At 37.5% G+C, this 19,373-nt stretch overlaps 1 protein-coding gene across 1 annotated transcript in view; it reads left to right on the top strand.

Moving 5' to 3' along the window:
* The window catches only part of MRC1 (mannose receptor C-type 1), a 76,955-nt gene that overhangs the window by 14,377 nt on the left and 43,205 nt on the right, over positions 1-19,373 (top strand). Inside the window, exons 3-9 of the mRNA XM_036228158.1 lie at positions 120-293; positions 3,940-4,104; positions 8,136-8,249; positions 10,570-10,716; positions 14,351-14,533; positions 17,001-17,158; positions 18,813-18,923. Coding sequence (XP_036084051.1) covers positions 120-293; positions 3,940-4,104; positions 8,136-8,249; positions 10,570-10,716; positions 14,351-14,533; positions 17,001-17,158; positions 18,813-18,923 — 1,052 coding nt within the window. The remainder of the gene's footprint in view (positions 1-119; positions 294-3,939; positions 4,105-8,135; positions 8,250-10,569; positions 10,717-14,350; positions 14,534-17,000; positions 17,159-18,812; positions 18,924-19,373) is intronic.

Below are 19,373 nucleotides of genomic sequence, written 5' to 3'. Positions count from 1 at the left end.
GTGATCAGATGAGTAAGAGTGATTCTTCCAGTACTCCTTATTGGAAAGCTAGCATTCAGAAGGATCACTTACATTCTGAGTGCCAATCAATATGTTTTTTTTTATTTTTTATTTTTTAGCCATGTATACGCTATTAGGCAATGCAAATGGAGCACCCTGCGCGTTTCCATTCAAGTTCGAAAAGAAGTGGTATGCTGATTGCACAAGTGCCGGGCGATCGGACGGATGGCTCTGGTGTGGAACCACGACAGATTATGACACAGATAAGCTATTTGGATATTGTCCCTTGAAATGTAAGTAACTTTTTCTTCAAGAATTGAAGTTTGGCACATTTTGTATGGCAACGTAGTGACAACACCTGACATTTATCGAGAACATTTTTTTTCCCCCGAAGTTATTTCACATTTATTATTGCTTCATGCCCCATCATAACCCATTAGAGATGGAGAAGGTGACCCATCTGGCCTGAAAACTAGAACACAGAGCTTCTGACTCTCAGCTCCGGGCTGTATCAAATGACCCCTTCATTTCACCAGCTACTACTTTTCTTCAGTTTCCACTTTTACTGTCATTTATTTTCTAAGACTTCAGGGCAAATTATACTAAATAAGATTCAATAAGTACTTAATACCAGAGATAGGCTTCTGAATTTTGTGTCAATGTAATGAAAAGGGCTCCTCACTGGAAATGGTAGTAACGATCCTCTTCTTAAACTTCATTATGAAGAGTATCATTTAATTTAACACAGCAATGGAAGTGGGTTATTTATATGCTTGAAGAGTTTTTAAAACGAAAACTGCAGAAATGCAAAATAAGTGGTATTGCATCATATTGATGAGAAGGGGCCAGAACATAAGAACTCTTGGTGTTCTTTCCATTCCTAAGAATCCATAAAGAAGGGGTACAGCAGGTTTGGGGTGGGGTGGAGGAGAGCATTGCCCTGGGAGGCAAGGACGGTGTTGAAGGAGAAAAAGCAAGAGTTTTTCGCTTTACTTTCCCCGTCACCCCACATCCTCCTCCCGCTGCCAGCTACCTACTTCCAGTGCTTCCTCCTAAAGTTCTTACCACCAGACCTCTCGCCACTTCAGTTTTTATAGATCAGAGCAGCTTCTGTTTTCTGCTATTACCCAAGATTCTCTACTGCTGCCCTGCAAAGAGGCAGTTACAGAGGAAGAACTTCAGCTGCAATCTGGGATGGTCGAGAGGCCATGCAGTTGCAACTGTGTTACTTCTAACTCAACTTTTGAAACTCACAGCCACACACGATCACATTATTTCAAGCATTATTGTTAAATAGTCCATTTTACAAAAATATGTTAGCTGGTTAAGTAAAAGCCAGAGTTCCAAAAATCATGCTTGTTTACCTGTCTTGATTTATAATCCCTAAAACATCCCACTGAAAATAAATTTGATTAGTCATCCCTATATTTTGTAATTCTCTTCTGTGTGCAATCCTTCTGTTCTGGGCGAAGCCCCACAAAAACTCACCCGCTTCCCATCCTTACTTAGTGGCACCGTTCTCCTATTCTTGGGTGAGGAAAATGTGTTCATCGCTCTTATTAGCAACCTTTAAAGGTTTGATTTCCATGAAAAGTTTATAGAAGTCTGATCTCTGCATTAGAAATCTTTTTGTCGGATGTCAACATTGAGCTATGTTTTCCTTAAGATAAAGCAATACTTGTTTTTCAGTGATTGGGGAGTGCCTTTCTCCTTTACTTTGTAGAAATGGCGTTTTTCAAATCTGTTATCATGGAATTTCTTAGGTGTACAGGTTTCACGGGTCCACCTATAGAGTCCTGTGCTTAAGTGGTGTTGACAAAGGAGTTGTCAGATGCTAGTATGATTTAATAAATCATTAAATGGAGGGCAGATGTCCAGTCATTAGTCACAAAGAAAACTCACCACCTAGGATAAATGTGCGTTGTAGGGGTATACTGACTATGTTCTAGAATAATCTTTTAGTCTTGTTACTTCTGATTTATGTCTTCAAAATCAAATTATATATATTTTCTTGTTAAATGTAAAAGTAAAATAACTATAGTAGAATTAAAAAAATATGTTGGAGTTCAGTATGCATTACCAACCTACAGCACATCTTATACATTTTGTGCCTTTTTAAAAGGGCTTTGCAATTTTCCAGTCTATTTCATTTTCTTTGCTTTGCGTTTCTTTCAAAATAACATTTTATTTTATATTAGCCTCAAACGAGTAGATTCAATACAGGGCAATGGGATACTAGTTATTGACCTGGAGACACTTAATTTATGCTCTTCACTGTCCTTTACACTGTCTATTATAATGTTCTATTTAGACAGTTTCAAATATCATGCATGATAACAGGAAAAGGAAAAGACTCCTTTCAATTTTCCATAGCTTGCAATTTCAGCTTTCAACATCAGTTAAATGGGTTTACTGCAGGTATTTAAACCCTTTGGGGAGATGTATAATTAGCAAACCTAAACATTTATTGAGAAATTGGTCTTAATTCCTTAATTTAAAATGCAAAATACAATTTCTTTACCCGAAGAGAAGGGTCAAATTATATTTCCTTTTTTGGTCATTTATATCCTTTTCCTCTATTCCTGAACAGGAAAATAGTCCCTCTTTTTTGTTTTATAGCTCACATTTTTTTTTTTTACCATGTTATAAGCAAAACTTCAAAATTTCTAAGAATAGTTATTTATAACATCTCCATCTTCAAATAAACCTCACACAATCTCAATTGAATGATCTCACTTATGGGGAAGGATCCATTTGGACACTAAACTAGTAAGACCTCAGATCATGATAATTTAGGTTTAACACCGCTAATTCAAATTTATTTTTATAAAAGTATATGTGTTGACTTTGAACTTAAAACATCTTAGAAACATCTATGCTGTTGCCTGAATAAAATTTTGATATATTTTTCTTCCTCTTTGGTGTGCCAAGTTTCATATCATCGTGTGTGGTATGTGTATGAAAAAGGCTGCTTCTTTGTCAGATAAAAATCACAGCAATGTTGTCTATATGCTTCTGGAATATTGGCCAATTTCTTGGCAAGTTCCATACCTCTCAAAAAACTTGGGAAGTTACTTCACATGACTTGTAAGAATTTTATATTATTAAAATGATGAAAGAGGAATTTTCATAACACGAAGTACACTAAAATTCATTTGCTGACTAACTTCTCAAGCATCTTATATGTAAAAGGTTATAAATTAAATTTATCTCTTTACAATTGGCCTTTTATAGAGTATGACCAAGTTTACAGAGTGCATTGGGAATCATAAAATCACAAAAGAAAAATAAACTAAATTATTTATGTTTTAAACTAGCAATCAGGATTTGCCATTACCAGGAGCTACTTAATATTAAATATAGTCTAGGGGTGAAAAAGTGAGATTCTAAAAGTTACCAATTTAAGGTCAAACCACTAGTGAGTGATAGCACCGAATGCAGGTCCAGGTCAGTCCATCTGTGGAGTTCATGGTATTTCCTCTTATGCACATGTCTTGGTCTGAAAAACAAACAAACAAGCAAACTAGAATATGCTGGCAAAATATTCACTTGCTGAGAGAATACATATATTTATTTTCTTGTCTCACTTTATTATTTTTTTCCTAGATTAGAAAGTTGGGCTGGTATCTATTCTTAGTCTCTGTAATGACTTTGCTCCCCAACTTACCTGATCCCAAACATCCCAATGGAAAAATGAGGAGATCACGCCTCCTTTTCTTTCATTGGGTACATGGAAGAGGTTCGATGTGGTTGATCTTTTGAAAAATCTTCATTTCAAGAAAATTTCATAGACACTTTAAAAATAAGTAAAAGGAAAAAAAGAAAAGAAAGGAAAAGACATATAATGCTTTAGGCAATCATGCTACTAGGATTGTTTAAAAAATATGGTCCACTGAAAGCCTTTTCTAGGCATAACAGCCAATTTCTCTTCTTTTATAGTTGAAGGCAGTGAAAGATTATGGAATAAAGATCCATTGACTAGCATTTCCTACCAGATAAACTCCAAATCTGCTTTAACGTGGCACCAGGCGAGAAGGAGCTGCCAACAACAGAACGCTGATCTCTTGAGCATCACAGAGATACATGAGCAAACATACCTGACAGGTAATGACATGAAACAGTTGTCAGGAAGATCATGATCATTTTCTTTCTATATAGTTCAATGTAAGCATAGACAGCACGAGCGGTTGTAGACATCATGATGGAGTCGGTCCCTGAGCAGGTGGTGCAGAGGGTGTGACAACTCTGCACCCTCAAAAAGACATCCGAGATGGCAAATAGGTTTGATCTCCTGAGCCAGCTTTGTTCTGTCAGTTGTGATAGTCTCTAGAACCTGTGCTGAGATGGATTCTGAGGATTAATTTGGGCTCTGAATAAAAGATGCCACAATTGATTAGCGATGTTGTTTTTGGACACAAGGCAGGGGCACCATGCTGGTCAAGTGTTCCAGCTGTGACCTGAAGCCAAAGATCTTCCATTAGCGTGACACAGTTCAAAATAACGAAATGCTGCCACCACAAGCAGGGACAAGTCAAGCGCTGCTCTGAAATTCTGAGTCCTTTTTGTCTCCTGTCTCTGGAACTCTCAGACCTTCAAATCTTATTGACGCTCTTTCTACAGCATACTGTTTGTTTTTTAAGCTCTCGTTCTTGTAAGATTGTAAAGATGAAAAGAGCTGATGTTTGCTTGAAGTGAGAGTATTTGTTTTGGCTTCTAAAATCCACACTTGGGGAAAGGAGAGATTAGGAGCAGGAATGAGTGGGGGAGAAAAAGCATCCCCAGTTCCCCACTCCAGAGTGCCCTTCCTCCCTCCAGGTCCCCCCCCCCCCCAGCACTGCTTCCACTTTAGCATATCTCTGTTCTTGAGACTGCCATGTTCAAAAACTCTTACTGGCTTCTCGTTTCCTATCAAATTATTCACGAAACACCTTTGCCTGACGTTCAGAGGCTGTCACGTGTCCACTGACAACTGCTCCCCTTCATGCATCGTGCAGTCTTGACAAAAGAAAGGTTTTAGTTTCCTCATTCATGTCTCATTCCTCCTCACCTCCACATCCTCTCCCACGCCATTTTACTTGTACCTGGAAGTCCCAAAATATTATACGGCCGAAATGCAATTCATCTCTGTTTTCATATGCAATTCTCTCATTTGTTTACCACTTTTATAATAATAGTTACATATATGTCTCATATTCCCTACAAGGCCATAATTCATTCATTCATTCATTCATTCATTCAGGAATCTGCATATTATCGACCTTCTGGGTGATTCTAGGGCAAGTTTAGGAGACCACGCTTAGCACCTGCTGTGTGAGCAATACCTACAAACTCCATCTGACTAAACACTAGCACAGAGTGCAAGAGTAGAGAGCATAAATTCTGGAGCCTGGGTCCTGACATCGGGAAGGTTGGGGACAATGGGGGAGGGGTCACCTGAGACTTCTATGCCTCAGTGACTTTATCTATTAAAGGAGAGAGTGTGTTTCAACCAATACAAGGCACAGAGCTTTTCCCCAGCCTTGCCTTGCTTTCTAGGGTTTCACTTTCTCCAGAAGATCCTTTTTATCAGCTGGAACATGTTTCTCCCCATAAGTTATTTCATTTCTTAGTTGAATTTGGAGATTATTCGTGCATTCTATGTGGTGGGAGAATGTGACATACATTTATTGAACACAGCCTTGTGGAACGCATGAAACGTTAACTGGGTAAGAAGTGTTTTTCTGCTCATAGTCAATTTCTGAGGACGGAATTGTGAACTGCTTCACTTAATGAAATATTTCTTGCCATGGCTGAGCACCGAGCTGAACATTTATTAATTTTCTCCTTTCAGGATAGACAGCAACTCACCATTTTCTGTCAGGTCTTATTAAGGAGACTGAGGATAGAAAAGCAACGTGGTCTCACTGGGTCCTTTCACAAACCCAGAGATGAAAGTATGCCTCAGGCTGCTCAGTTATTCTTTTTTTTTTTTTTTGGCGGGGGGGGGGGGGGGAGGGAGCTTTCTATAATGGGACAAAGTCTCAGAGTGATTAATATTTATAACCATGTCTAAAAATAAGAAGAAAGATAAGAAAGCACAGAAAGAAACAAAACTAAATTAAGGAAGAGAAAAGATGATTTAATATAATCCTGGTGTTATTTGTACACCCTTACATGGGTGAGAGAAAAATCTTAAGAGGGTTGAAATGGTTTCAATTGACTTTCTTTTTAAGGAATCTGTTTTGGGCTTGTGTTATCTTGACTCTTAGGAGTTTTACTGGTTTTTGTTGTTGTTGTTTTTGCTTTTGTCTTGTTTTGTTTTGTTTGTTTGTTTCTGGAAGCCAAGGGACAGAACACAGGTTATGTTTTAACAATCCTCCCCAGCTACATAGAGGAAAAGGATGACATGGACAGGACAGTGGCTCTGCCCAGCTCTAGACTCATTTCCCGGTTCCCGACTCCCACTATCAGGCTCCAGCTGCAGGAAATACTTCCCTAATCAACAGGGCGCTGCTGTCCTTTCTCTCAGGGGAGCCAACAAACCCTAAGAGACGCAGGGGCTTAGTTCCCCTCGGACTCTTATTTAAATCTTATCCAGGCCTCCAGAAATGTTAGTCAGCACATTTTTAACCGAAACCTGGATAAGAATGACTTCTGGAATGAGATTTGTAATATTTCCTGCTTTTCTTTAAGTCAAAAATATCATGCATTCGAGAGGAAAAAACTCTGATGAGGAATTTTAAAAATTCAACAGAATTTTGGTATTTTTGGAGGGAAGATATTCAAGATATTCAAGATATTCAAGATATTTGGGGTTTATCGGGTTAGATTGGGGAAGAATCTAGAAAATAATGGTATGAGAATGGGGGTTCTGATCTACTCCATTTTGGGAAACATGCCACTAAAATGAAAAAAGTACCCACAAATAGTTATATTTTTAAGATGAGACTTCTCATATATGAGGATTTTAAGAAGTAAATACCTTTTCTTAAAAATACGTAAGCTTGTTTTATAACCCTGAGATCAAATTACCTGTTATTGATTGAACAGCTATGTGCCAGACACAGCTTTATTTCTAAAGCTCACACCCACCACCTGAATGAATATCACTGTCCTCATTTAATAGATGAGATAGATATCAGACTAGGAGGGAGAAGTTAAAAACTTGTCTAAAGCTTCATTGTTTAAAGAAAATAGTTTAACTGGAATTCAGTGCTGTCTTTCCATTTCGGTTTGCCTGGGTCTTACTCACAAAACAAGCAAGGATCTGGGGGTCCCCATAGCACTAAAGGGAACCCTTAATTAAGTTGTCAACAGCTCCTCGCTCTAGTAAATATTCTAAACTGGTAGTCTGATTTCGCATTCTCTGCGGAGCTAACTGCTTCTGCCCAGCTGCACATCCTCATGTCACCCACTGTCATTTTTCGTCCTCACTTCTGTTTCTAACCTCAAAAATGTTGGGACACTATTCAATCCTCAATTTCTGAATCAGATTTATAAGTACGTATGTGCAGGATCAGGATTTACAGAACTGAAATAAGGTAGAGGATGTGAAATTTAGCTTGTTACTCTGATTGTTTTTGCATTTCCTTTGGTGCCGGTTGGAAAATAAATTGGACCTCGATACAAAAAAAAAAAAAAAAAAAAACCAGTATGCTACTGGATGTGATTGCATCCTCTATTATAACTAAGTTAAAAAGTAGATATATAACCATTTCAGACAATATATGCAGAAAAACGAAGAATTAAAATATTTAGCATGCGGAATTGATACTCTCTATAGTAATACTGAAAAAATTGATCTCATAGAATTACAAAAGCACAAATAGAGAAAAAAAAGTGGCTGATGCTCATCTATATTAAGTAATATATTTAACACAGAATATAAATTTGTTTTGAAATCACGATTTTTGCCAACGCTACTTCAACAGATAACAACAACAACAATAATAATAAAAGCAACAATAGCGTACATTTATTGGGCATGTACTGTGTGTCAGGCTCTGTTTTCAGAATTAATTTTATCCTTCAAAACAAGCCTAGAAGTACCCAAAGCAGATGAGGAAAGTCAAAGGATGGACATTTCCCTTCAAGAGCCCTGGATCCTGAATTTGATTTCGCTGTCATTTTCTTCTGTTTCCGCTCTTGTCATGTAGGACTGACCAGTTCCTTGACTTCGGGACTCTGGATCGGACTCAACAGTCTGAGTTTCAACAGCGGGTGGCAGTGGAGCAGTGACAGTCCCTTCCGGTATTTGAACTGGTTACCAGGTAGAGTGAAGCTTTTGAGTGGTTGGATTCATCTACATATGATTTACCTGGAGACCCCGGGGACCTTCATCACCTCACGTGTTGATCCCAAAGAGAAGAGTTGGGAGACTTCATCCAATGCAATCTTGGTTTATTGAGAAAGAGTACAATGAACAGTTAGTGATGTCTGCCTGTGTGCGCGAAAGGAAAGGGATCTCTTCATTTATCAGTTCTGCTGTGGAAAATACTGATGTGGTGCTTTTCATATGGTTAGACTTCTTTTTTAAAGCCATTGAATGGTTTTTGCATTTGGTATAATTAAAATCTGCATTTTCTATGCTATTGACTTATGCTGTTAAAAAAAAAAACTTAGGTAAAACAATATTCAAAATAGATGCTGAAACATGAGGAGGAATTTTTACAGAACGTATTTTGGTTTAAGTTGATTAGATTTTACTACAAAATATCACCTTTGATGCATGATGGTTATAAGTTTGTCACTAGAGTTTTATAATAGTATCTGCCCTATTTTCCCCTGGAATATGGGAATTAAAGATTGCTAAAAAGACAAATAAGGTCTCCCTTTTTTAAGTGAAGATTTGATTTGTCTGCCTGCTCACTCCATCAGATTAAACTGGAGAATAGCAGGTGGGGAGTCACTCAGATCACTGGATAATAATAATAATTTATGAGGGCACTAGAATTTATTCTTTCCTGCTTAATTATTATACAACATTAAGCAGGGCAGGTCATTTTATTTATTACTCCTTTTGGGGGTAATGATTTTAATATCTAACCACCTGTATTCTAAGAGTTCAGTTAGAGAATATGGAGGTTAACTTAAGTAATTTGAGAAATGAAATTGGAATATTAATAAGAAAAGGAAATGACCTTCCTTACTAAACCATGTTCCTGAGTAGATGCAATCTTAAATCACCTTCTGAAATAGTCTGAGGGGTTCTTCGACCTAAAATTAGAAAGCTTGTGGGATGTTAGAAATTGTTATTGTATAACTTGTTCAATAAGACATTTTCTCTACTTATTGCCAAGTAATACATCTATTAAAATACACTCATATTTGAAGTGAGGGAATTTTACACAAATGATATAGAAATATGATTTCAAATATATAACTGTGGTGACCATTTAAAGACAACTAACCGATCTATTAAAATTGGTAGTTGTGTTATATTGATAAATCAATATATGACATGATTCACTTGATAATATATTAATAACCAATAGCTTTAAAATACATGATTGTCTCTTGAAAGTTTCTAGTACTGATACTGATGCCTTACCTGTTAGTTCATTTATGTTGTGAATTTGATCACAATGTCAACTTATTTTTAAAACATCTTTATCTTTATCATTAACACATTTTTGTGTGTGTGTGTTATTTAAGCAACGTTCAAAATTTTTTGACAGAGGCTTTGTGGAGCAGGTAATATAATTCTTATCTTGCAGGAAGGGAGAGTGAGGTCACAAAAAGATCACTTACTTGAGGTTACAAAGCAGAGTCATTAACACAGTATGGCTCATTCACTTGCCTTCAGGTGAGAGAGGAAGCTAGTTTTTAGAGCATTGGATTTAAAATCATATATTAAAATAATGAAAAAGCATGAGAGATGTGGGTATCAATGTATGTATCCATTTGCATTAGCAAAGTCGACTATCTGGTTCTTTAATCAGTTTCTGGTAAAAATGGCATGAGGGGTTGGCTGTTAAAACTGCTCTTCAAGTTGAAAATCTTGAGACAGTGTCTTAGCTTGAGGCACACTTCATCAGCATTTACCCCGGCATGTAGCAGCTCCCAGCGTCCCTTTCCTTGCTTTTCTCCTCTCCATTATCTTTCTTTCCTGTTACCTCTTTCTAATTGGAGAAAGTTTCCCCATGTCCAGAAACCCTCCATTTCTGATCCTCACAGTTAGCTTGACTTAGTTTTCTTGATAGGCATTGACAACGTTCAGTTGGGCTGGTTTGGAACATCATGTGTTTGTCCATTAGGTATCTCTTTATTATATGTGATGTAACCCCACGCAAAGATTGTTCATGTTTTGAGGTTTAGCTTTATTATTTGATATTGTAGGGGGGGAGGGGAAGATTATTTCAAAGAAGTAAATTTGTGTATTCAACATTTTAAGCATTGAAATGATCCAACAAGAAAATAGACACCCAGCATGGCTTTTACTCTGTATTCAGTAAAGACTTGTGAATCGGTAGCAAAAGCCAGAATGGGAATCCATTAAATCTCAAAGACGAAGACATGAGGCTGAGGGGGCTATCTTTTTGGAATACCTACTACGCTAGTCTCACTTTAATTTTTTTCTTTTCCTCAAAGGAAGTCCATCAACAGAGCCTGGAAAAAGCTGCGTGTCACTAAATCCTGGGAAAAATGCAAAATGGGAAAATGTGGAATGTGTTCAGAGACTAGGCTACATTTGTAAAAAGGGCAACACAACTTTGAATTCCTTTGTTATTCCCTCAGGTAAGCGTTCTATTTGATCTGAAGTGTATAACATATTAATTTAAAGATAAAATTACGGCTTGGTCATACCATATGAAATGACAGGTTTTGTGGATAACTTACAGAGTAAGCTTAATGATATTCTTATAAAATTTCTTTTTGTTTTTGGTTACTACTCCTGGTTGCTAACATTTCCTGAGCCTACGATGGTGTTCTGCCATGTGCAAAGCCTTCGACAGGACATAAATAAGAATTTTATCTTCATAGCAGCCCTACGAGGCAGGTATTATTATTCACACATTCTAGATGAGGAGAGAGCTGTTCAGAGGGTAGATAAAGCTTACACATTTGACAAAATTGGAATCTAAGCTAGGAAAGAAATATTTTAAAAGTTTTTTTTTTTTTTTTAATGTCCCTACTATTTAGACGTCTAGGTTCCAGTGCTATTCAAGTTAACATCATACACTGAAGTCTTCATGAAAATAGAATAAACATTCCAAAATTAGTAACTGAATTTTATATATAGGCTAGACCCAAGTAAAAAATTTCAATTATGCTCTCTGTTATAATATTATAAAAGAATTAAACTCCTAAGGCAAGAATGCATCATTTCTACAAATTGGTAAAAAATGAATAAACTACATTTTTTGTCTGTTTAATGGTTGCATACTCTCTCTATATATTTACTTTTTCACTTAATGACAATTTTGGACATCATTCCGTATGGTACATAAATATCTTCTGTGTTCGTTTTTATGGCTGCACAATAGCCATTGCAGAGAGAGATCCTATATATTGTTTTTAATGAGTCCCCTATTAATGGACCTTCAGCTTACTTCCAATTTTTCATTATTATAAACAATCCTACAGCGATGAACTTTATAAAGAAGTCATTTCACAGAGATATTAATCCCTAGAAGTGGAGTTGCCGGATCGAAGAATAGGTGTGTTTATTTTTAATAGCTGCAGACATGGCCAGATCTCCAATGGAGAGAGATGCTGCTGCTGGTTATCGGGTCTGATCATACTTCACAGGGTCGCCATCACGAGGGTGGGCAAGCCTCAGGGAGCCCGCGGCCGTGCTTGCATTTCATCTCCTCTGTCCCTCCCGTAGGGGGGAATGGTATCATTTGTTCACACTGTCAAGCAGAAGCCCTTCTGCTTCTCTGCCATGCCTCCCCTTGCTTCTCTTGTTATCGGTTTCTGAGTTTCTCTACACTCCTTGGATGAACCACTCTATCTTATCTATTAATTCATATTAGCCAGAGCTTGAAAAAAGCATACCGGAGATCGCACTGTACAGCACACGTAACCGGTGCCCCCCTGGGCAAGAATTCCATCTCAGACCCAGTCGGGTCTTGCTGCCCTGTCTGTCCCTAATGCCTGGGTCCCTAGAGCTGCAGTGTGCAGTTCAGTGGCCACTGTCATGCACACAGGTGGCCAGTGAGTCCATGACATATGGCCAGTTCCAACTGAGATGTGCTGTAGGAGTAAAATGCACACTGGACCTCGAAGACTTACCAGGGGGAAAAAAATCTTTTATTCGCTCATTCATTCATTCATTCATTCATCCATCCATTCATTCATACATTCACTTATTTATTTATTTTTACTGATTACATGTTGAAATGATATTTTGGATATGTTGGGTTAAATAGAATACCTTACTACAATCAAACTTACCTGTTTCTTTTTGCTTTAAAATGGCAACAAGGAAAGTTAAAAGTTTAAATGTATGTGGCTCACATCTGTGTTATGTTATCTTTCTATTGGACAGTGCTGCTCTAGAGCAATACGCAGCTTTGTGTGGCTGCCACAGGGAGCTCCCCTGCACTGGCTGTTTTCATGTTCAAAAATGTTCTTGAAGTTCCTCTGTTCAGTTTTTGAAGTCCCGAGCATCTGCTGACACTATTTTCAGGTTCCTAGGCAGCAAAATTAAAATATCCCACCAGAGGGCTCCAGAGGTTTATACAAATGTCTTTCTTTTCCTCCCCTCCCCTCCCCTCCCCTCTCCTCTCTCCTTCCTTCCTCCCTCCCTCCCTCCCTCCCTCCCTCCCTTCCTCCCTCCCTCCCTTCCTTCCTTCCTTCCTTCCTTCCTTCCTTCCTTCCCTCTCTCTTTCCCTCTTTCCTTCTCTCTCTCCTTCCTTTCTTCCTTTCTTCTTTTCTTCCTTCCCTTTTTATTTTTATGTAGCCACTGGAAGTATAGAGAAACCAAGTTGTATTGAAGGAATAATGTTCTTGAAAATATGCATTTTTATTTAAAACATACAGTCGTAATAAAAATGCATATTTTTAATCATGACTGTCTGTTTACTCGAATGACTGCTGCACAGAATCCTGGGCTTAAACAAAGATGGTGCAGACAGTCCCAGCCTTTAAGGGAAAATGGGACTGGTACATTTTAACACATAACAAAGGTACCCTGTCTTGAACATTTACTAAAGCGGCACAGTTGAGAACATGTAATATCAAATTTAAATATATAAATTTGCATTCATTGGGTAATATAGTCCTTCTTAAGCAAGGTATGTTGTCAAATTGCTGTTTGAAATAGTATCCATAAAACGGTAATAATAAGCTGCAGTGTAGGCAATATAACTTTAATTCTTTTTCACAACCAACATTCATTACACGTACCATCGGCCAGGCCCTATGCCCGTTCTAGGGTCTCCAGGGATGAATATGGTGAATTTCTGCCTGCCAATGTCATCGCTCTCAATTTCCCTGGCTCATTACCATTATAGCATATTTTTGTAATGTATAATTGAGGTTATGAAATTTGACCATAGCTATTAGAAGCAATAACTAGGATGCTGGCCACTGTTACTGATTTGATTTAATAATAATCATGTGGCGGCTGTAATTTTCAGTCACGTTATCTCAAACGTTTTCTAGTTCAGAACACAGTGAGGATGGGTCTATAATATTAGTATTAATGTTATTTAAAATGTTTTACATATATGAATATTTTGGTTCCAGTGGCAAATTCAGGTTTTGCCTGAAACACTTACGCATCTAATCTCTGCAATTTGCACAATATCATATCTTATGTCTTGGGAGTAAGTCAGTGGTAATGGGTCAGTTTCGAGGGGCAGGTAGCAGTTCACACCTCTAAGATTTCAGAGGCCCCTTAGTGGCCTTGCTGCCCCCACCCCACTTATTCTAGTCCTTGTTTCAATACCACTTTCTCCTGCCTGGTTAGTGGGTCTTGTTCCTCCTCTGAGGAATGACTGTCTCCCTGATGTCCGCAGAACTGAAGGGAATTGAAATCCTTTAAGGGATATGTCACATGTCAAACTTTGTGTCTCTAGCATTTATATAACATACTTAGTACAGATTTGCTGATGACGAAATGCAGATAAAATGAGACAATCTATTTGCCCTTGTAGGAAAATTTTTTTTTTTTTAAAGAGGTTTCCCTAGCTTTATTTTAAGATGAAAGATGGATTCATATACTCTTTGGTCTGAAAGTAAACACAGTCTAGTTTATCTTTTGTACCTATGTATGCCGAAAAATGAAAAATAAATGTTCCCTTTGTTGCATATAACTATGAACCATTTTGTATATAGAATGATGAAAAATGTTACAATTAAAAACATGCAAAACACTTCTTTGTACATGTTTTCCAAACTATTATTATTATTTTTTTTTTAGAAAGTGATGTGCCAACTAACTGTCCGAGTCAGTGGTGGCCATACACAGGTAACTGTTACAAAATTCACAGAGAGAAGAAAATCCAAAGAGATGCCTTGACGGCATGCAGGAAGGAAGGTGGTGACCTCGCGAGTATCCACACCATTGAGGAGTTTGACTTCATCATCTCCCAGCTGGGATACGGTATGCACTTACCCTAGTAATATGTGACCCGAGTCTTCCCCACCCTTTGCCATCTCCAGGAAAATTCATCATAATTGTTAAATTGAATAAATTTGAATCAATAATTCCATTATCAATTTAATAAATTTAATAATAAATATTGATCGTGCCTAACATGTAAACATCGTGTAGTACTTTAAAGAAATTTCATCCCGAGGAGATCATTTGTTTTCCTTTTAATATGTAATTGATTAATGGATAGTTTTAAAAATATTTTTCTGCATATAATCTGGATTCAGAGCAGTCTAACCTTATACATGTCAATGTCAATAGCATTTCAGTTTTTGCAATTATTTGTGTGTGTAGATATTTTCTTTTCTAAGGCCTATATTTTACTTCACAAGAAAGGTCTCAAACTGAACTATCACATACTTTGGATTTTATTTTCTTTATTAAGCCTAGTTGCTGCTGCTAGAATGGTGAGCAGTGAAAGAAAGTATTTAGATGTGGGCCTCAACCTTTTAAAGAAATGTGTGTCTCCATTTTAGGTACATCATTTAAGAACTATATAGAGCAGTAACTAAAATACGGTTAAGTTTTCAAAATTGAAAAAAGCTTATATAAAAAAAAAAGTGGGTAAGATGAGTTGGGAATGCTTATCCTGAAAGAGGAGAAGTGAGGAAAAACCTAATGATAATGGGCCCTCTGCAGTACTTGCTGATTAAATGATTATCATTTTCTGCTTCCACTGATGAGACCTGAATACTCGCAGCTGTTCATTTCCAGCAAGCACAACGAGAGGAAACGGATGGTGGCGATGGTGGGACCGCTTCCTGACTGCGCGCGGACTGCCTGACAGTTGATGGGTGTGGGGGTCGGGAGGAGGGAAAAGCAATTGACCAATGGATGAGAAAATGAGAGTATTTTCAGGAAAAGATTTAAACGATCCCCAAACACTACTACTCCCGGCACCTGTGTCAAATGGACTCTCTTCTCTGTGTACCTCGCTGAGTTTAGTAGGGCCTGAAAATAGACTGCTGCAGCTTGCGAACGGTTTCTTGATTAGTCTGTTTACCTATCCTGGACAGTTCAGACTAGACGATGATAATGTAAACAGAATGGATATATCTGGATGTTATCATGACATGCAAGTGTGATACTTATAGTAGGTGGTAAAGTTTGCATATGAATGAGTGGGAAACAGATTAGTTAAGATACCCTAGGGATAATATGCAAATTTTGCTCCACTTTATGTAATATAATATAGTAACAAGAGAACTTTATATGTTTATTGCTATGGTTATTTTGGGAAGTTGGATGACAGAGGTTGCTTTTGAACTTAGTTTGAAAATTAGTGAATTTTCACTATGAAAACATTCCTTTTTTATTATTGATAAGGATTTATTTTAAAAAATAAAAATAATATTGATAAAGGTAAAGAAAAATACAAAATTAAAATTATTATTTCTAAATCCAAAGCCTACAAAATCTTTTTTTTTACCTAGCCGAGATACCTTTCTTTTTTTTTTTTTTTTTTAACCTGGCTGAGATACCTTTTATGTTAATCATGGAAATACAGTGTATAAATTGGGACCTGTCCACATAAATTATGACTACATCGACAAAGACAGCTTCCACGACTGATTTATAAAAATCAGCCTAACAATTTTACACTCACATCTTACGTATTTCTGCGGGATCAAGACTGTGTTTCGGAATTACAAAAGGTAGAAAGGGAAAACAGTTTAGTGAAAAAAAATGTTTATAGAAAACTCAATACTTCATTCTAATAGTGAGACTTGGGAGTTAGATTTTCATTAGTCTTAAACCTACATCCTGCAGAGGCACAGCAGGTCATTCTGAAGCCTCTATTGGCTGCTCGGAAAGATCACGATCTGCCAAATTAAGTGAAAGGAAAAGGGTCGTCCTGGCAAAGTCATTCACGGTCTGCAGCTCTGGAAACATCTGCTGTGGCTGGCCCCGGGCCAGGCAGGGACTTCTCCAAAAGCAAACTTGAGTGACAACTTTAGGAGGAAGAGACTGAACCGTTTAGGGAAATTCCTATACAGTGACATTTTCCTCATTTTCTACTACAACATCATCTTTAAAATCTTTTGGCAACTGATTTTATTTCACTGCTTAAAGACCATAAATCAGGCATTCATGAGGGAATTCCCAGGAATGCAAGTTGAATAGATATCGAATGGGCTATTCTTTCATTTTTTAAATTTCGGAATTCTTTGTTTCTGGCATGAAATCCCAGGCCTTCTATCTCGTCCCATTTTAGTTATGGTATTTAGAATTTGTAGAATTGTAACTACTGATAAAATCGATAAAGCTCTTCATAGAATTTTAAAACTAAATGATCACATTTTATATGTAGACCTAGTTGTTTTTGTTTTAACCTTTAATTGTCATTTTTTTCCCTCATATTTCATGGTGAAAATAAAACTGCGTAAATCACTTTCGTGTTTTTCTTCTTGTTTAGAGCCAAATGATGAGTTATGGATTGGCTTAAATGACATCAGGATTCAAATGTACTTTCAATGGAGTGATGGGACCCCTGTAACATTTACCAAATGGCTTCGTGGAGAACCAAGCCATGAAAACAACAGGCAGGAAGACTGCGTTGTGATGAAAGGCAAGGTGAGGCAACTTTAACGACTGATCGCTAGCAAGGCCACAGGGAATCTTTCCCACTTATTACATGTGGTGGTTTAGAGTGTTTCTAATCTAGATAAAATTGTCATAGATCAAGGTTGAACTAAAATTCCAGTTCATTTTCTTGAATCTGAAACTGACGGCTGTTTGGTGAAGTCAAATTTTCAAGAGGCCTAGAAAAGCAACAGACAGAGACTTTGGAGTCGAGGATAAAATTAACCAATAACTAATATTCATATGTTGTGCCTGTGCTGGGTTCTAAGTTACACACACACACACACACACACTATATATATATATATATATATATATATATGGCTTGACCGATAAATTCAGTTTTGGTTCTACTTTCAGCTGGTTGTTCTGGGTAGATATAGCTCTAGTTATATCTATTCTGGTCCCACGGCCCGCAGTCTCTGCTAGGAGAGCTACACTGTTTTTTCTTTTTCTTTTTTTTTTTTTTAAAGTTGCATGGAAGTGCCAAATATGAACAGATTTCTTCCATACCCTAAATATGACTTTAACAACTGAAGAGATCAGATTACCTTTTGTTGATAGATGATGAATGTGGTACTTAAGAAGCAAGGTTTTGATGCGAGAATTATTTCCTCATTGCGAAATGGGGAAAATAATTGTACTTAGCTCACATGGTGTGTGTAAGGATTTAGCGGATTTATACAGATAATGTGCACAGTGCTTGCCCCAAACTTGTTCAATAAGTATTAGCTACTATTTTTGTCATCGTAATTACTTTTATTGCAATTAATTGAAAGCTTAAGAAGAGAGTAGGTGTCAACTATCAAAAGAATAGGCAGAAGTGAGTCCTGGGAAGAGAAAACCAAAAAGCATCATATATCTAAAGAGTCTAAAGGATTGTATGGCTGAATGCGTAGAGGTAGAGAAAGACAGATGGGTCCAAACTGTTGCTTTGAGGTTGAGAAAACATGTATTAGCCTGGAAGTGGGGAGACCAAATCTGCCCTTTATGAGTATTACTGCGGCAGAAGGAAGGAGTAGCAGATGAGGAATAGGAGACAGACAATGCAGAAATACATTTTTCAAGATGTTTAGTAGTTAAGGGAAGAAGCAGAGAGGTCATTTTAATGTGAAATATCTAAGAGAGAGAGGATAGGATCAGAAGCAGAAGAGTGAAAGGTGGAGTCTTAGATCCAGGAAGACACTGAGCAATGGAAGTGGGAACGGGAGGAGAGGTGCCTAGTTTCAGGTATGTGTTCAAGTTTGGTGTGTTGGGTGAGGGAGTTTTTCCGGGTTGACTTTACATGTACTATGCGGTTAACTTGAAAACAGCTGACTGTAGAGGCTGTGTGCTAAATATCCATTGGCACTGTCTCACTTACGAGCTTGCAAGCAATTTTAATTTCTCTCTAGGTCCCTCTAAATAGTGGCTCGAGCAGCTAAGATAGCAACACATTGAGACAACAGTCTCCTTTAACGTCTTTGTAGCAAGAGTCAGATTTGTTGTTTACTTATAAAAATGTCAATTTACCTTTGCTTTTCATAGATACCATTGTTTCTTAATAACCTCAAATCTTTGTTTCTCTTCTGAAGGCACAATTACAAGAAAATAGCATTGAAGTCAAACTGATAGTCATTAAGTTTTTCCTCTTTGCTTTCTGCAGGACGGGTACTGGGCAGATCGGGCCTGCGAGCATCCGCTTAGTTACATCTGTAAGATGAAATCACAAGCCCAAGGCTCAGGAATTGTGGAAGTAGAATCAGGCTGCCAGAAAGTGAGTATAGAATGTACACAATGATTCCAGACAGCAAATATTATATAATATACTTGGCTTTAATTTTTTGCCTGTGAAAGTACTTTATTATTTATTGTTATAGCCAAACATTTCAACTGTTCAAACATTCAATGGTTTATTGTTAGTGTTTTGTCTCATCGTTCTCCCTAAAGACTTCTTCAGGTGTTCTCAGCAGGTAGCATGGAGTGCATGTGGTCAGTAGCTCCTCGCAGAATTGTCATGGGAATGGGAGGAAAGAAGACAGGGAATAAAATGACACAGCGAATGAAGCCCGGAGAGGGTAATGGGATTAAGGCAGGTCATGGGACAAGGGGTCATCTGTGAGGTACTGGTCATCTATGACTCTGTGGGTCGCCAAGGACATTTCTGGTAGATAACCTTAAGTTGCAGATAGCAAACGATCCTTAGTTATTTTTATCATTTCTGGTA

The sequence above is a fragment of the Rousettus aegyptiacus genome, unplaced genomic scaffold (assembly GCF_014176215.1).
Source record: "Rousettus aegyptiacus isolate mRouAeg1 unplaced genomic scaffold, mRouAeg1.p scaffold_m13_p_10, whole genome shotgun sequence".
Classification (NCBI taxonomy): Eukaryota; Metazoa; Chordata; class Mammalia; order Chiroptera; family Pteropodidae; genus Rousettus; species Rousettus aegyptiacus.
Note: the sequence above shows the minus strand (reverse complement) of the source record. Positions and strands in the feature narration are given on the sequence as shown.